Raw genomic sequence first — 1,168 nt, 5'->3', positions numbered from 1 at the left:
CCCGGCGCTTGCTCAGCAGGACCCTGGGGGGGTACGGGGGGGTCAGGGGGGTTTTGGGGGGAATTGGGGATCGGGGGGTGTGTCAGGGGGAGTCAGGGGACCCCCCCCAAATCCCACCTGTGCCTCCAGCTCCTTCTCGTTCATGTCCCGGTGCTTCACCACCAGCACCGCGTTGGTGCCCGACTGGACCCCGGCGCGCGCCCGGCGCTTGCTCAGCCGGACCCTGGGGGGGTACGGGGGGGTCAGGGGGGCCCAGGGACCAACAGGGACCCCCCTGGGGCACCCCAAACCTACAGGGACCCCAAGGGACCCCCAGGGACCACCCCAGACCCCTCTGAACACCCAACCAGTGCTGATCTGGGGGCGTCTCCCAGCCCCTCCCAGTGCTCCCCAGTCCCCTCCCAGTGCCCCCCAGTCCCCTCCCAGTCCCTCCCAGTCCCCTCCAGTCCTCTCCCAGTCCCCTCCAGTCCCCTCCCAGTCCCTCCCAGTCCCCCCCAGTCCTCTCCCAGTCCCCCCCAGTCCCACCTGGTCTCCAGTTCGTTGTAATAAACCCCGTCCCCCTCGCGGAAGATGAAGAAATAATTCTCCTCGTAGCCTTTGCTCGCCTTGTTCTTCACGTTCCAGTTGTACTCCCGGGCGATCTTGTAGTCGTAGCTTGGAGGGGGCACAGGAGGGGCTTGGGGGGGGCCGGGGAGAGCCCCCCAAACTGCCCCACCCCCCCATTTCCACACCAGAGTTCCCCCCAAAACCTGCCCAAAGCCTCCCGGGGTCTGTCAAGGTGTTGCTCCAAACCCCCCCCATTTGGTCTATAAAAGGGCCCTCCTGGTTTCCTGGGCCCCTCCCCCAGGTTTTGGGGCCCCCCCCCCAGGTTTTTGGGGCCCCCCTTACACGTCCTCAGGGGCGTAATCCACGTCCTCCTCCTGGTCCCTCTTCCTCTTCCTCAGCGTCTCCTCCACGGGCAGGAAATAGGCCACGAACTGGTTCCCCTCCTCGTCCATCATCCCCCTGGGGGGCAGGGGGGGTCAGGGGGGCTCGGGGGGTCCGGAGGGGCCCGGGGGGGCTCAGGGACCCCCCAGCACCTGATCATGGCCTGGGACATCATCTCCAGGGCCGCGGCCCCCGACGTGTCCTTGGGCGCCGGGTCCGAGTCGAAGATCACTTGGGCACA

The 1,168-nt window shown here is 67.5% G+C and overlaps 1 protein-coding gene across 1 annotated transcript in view; it reads right to left on the bottom strand.

The window, feature by feature from the left end:
- Positions 1-42: 42 nt before the first annotated feature.
- PAF1 (PAF1 homolog, Paf1/RNA polymerase II complex component) overlaps positions 43-1,168 on the bottom strand; it is a 4,877-nt gene continuing 3,751 nt past the window's right edge. Inside the window, exons 4-7 of the mRNA XM_017839588.1 lie at positions 1,080-1,166; positions 889-1,005; positions 526-654; positions 43-223 (exon numbers count right to left, since the gene is read on the bottom strand). Of these exons, the coding sequence (XP_017695077.1) occupies positions 43-223; positions 526-654; positions 889-1,005; positions 1,080-1,166 (514 nt within the window). The remainder of the gene's footprint in view (positions 224-525; positions 655-888; positions 1,006-1,079; positions 1,167-1,168) is intronic.

This window comes from Lepidothrix coronata, unplaced genomic scaffold (assembly GCF_001604755.1).
Source record: "Lepidothrix coronata isolate B3197 unplaced genomic scaffold, Lepidothrix_coronata-1.0 Scaffold440, whole genome shotgun sequence".
Classification (NCBI taxonomy): domain Eukaryota; kingdom Metazoa; phylum Chordata; class Aves; order Passeriformes; family Pipridae; genus Lepidothrix; species Lepidothrix coronata.
This window is presented reverse-complemented; position numbering and strand designations above follow the sequence as displayed.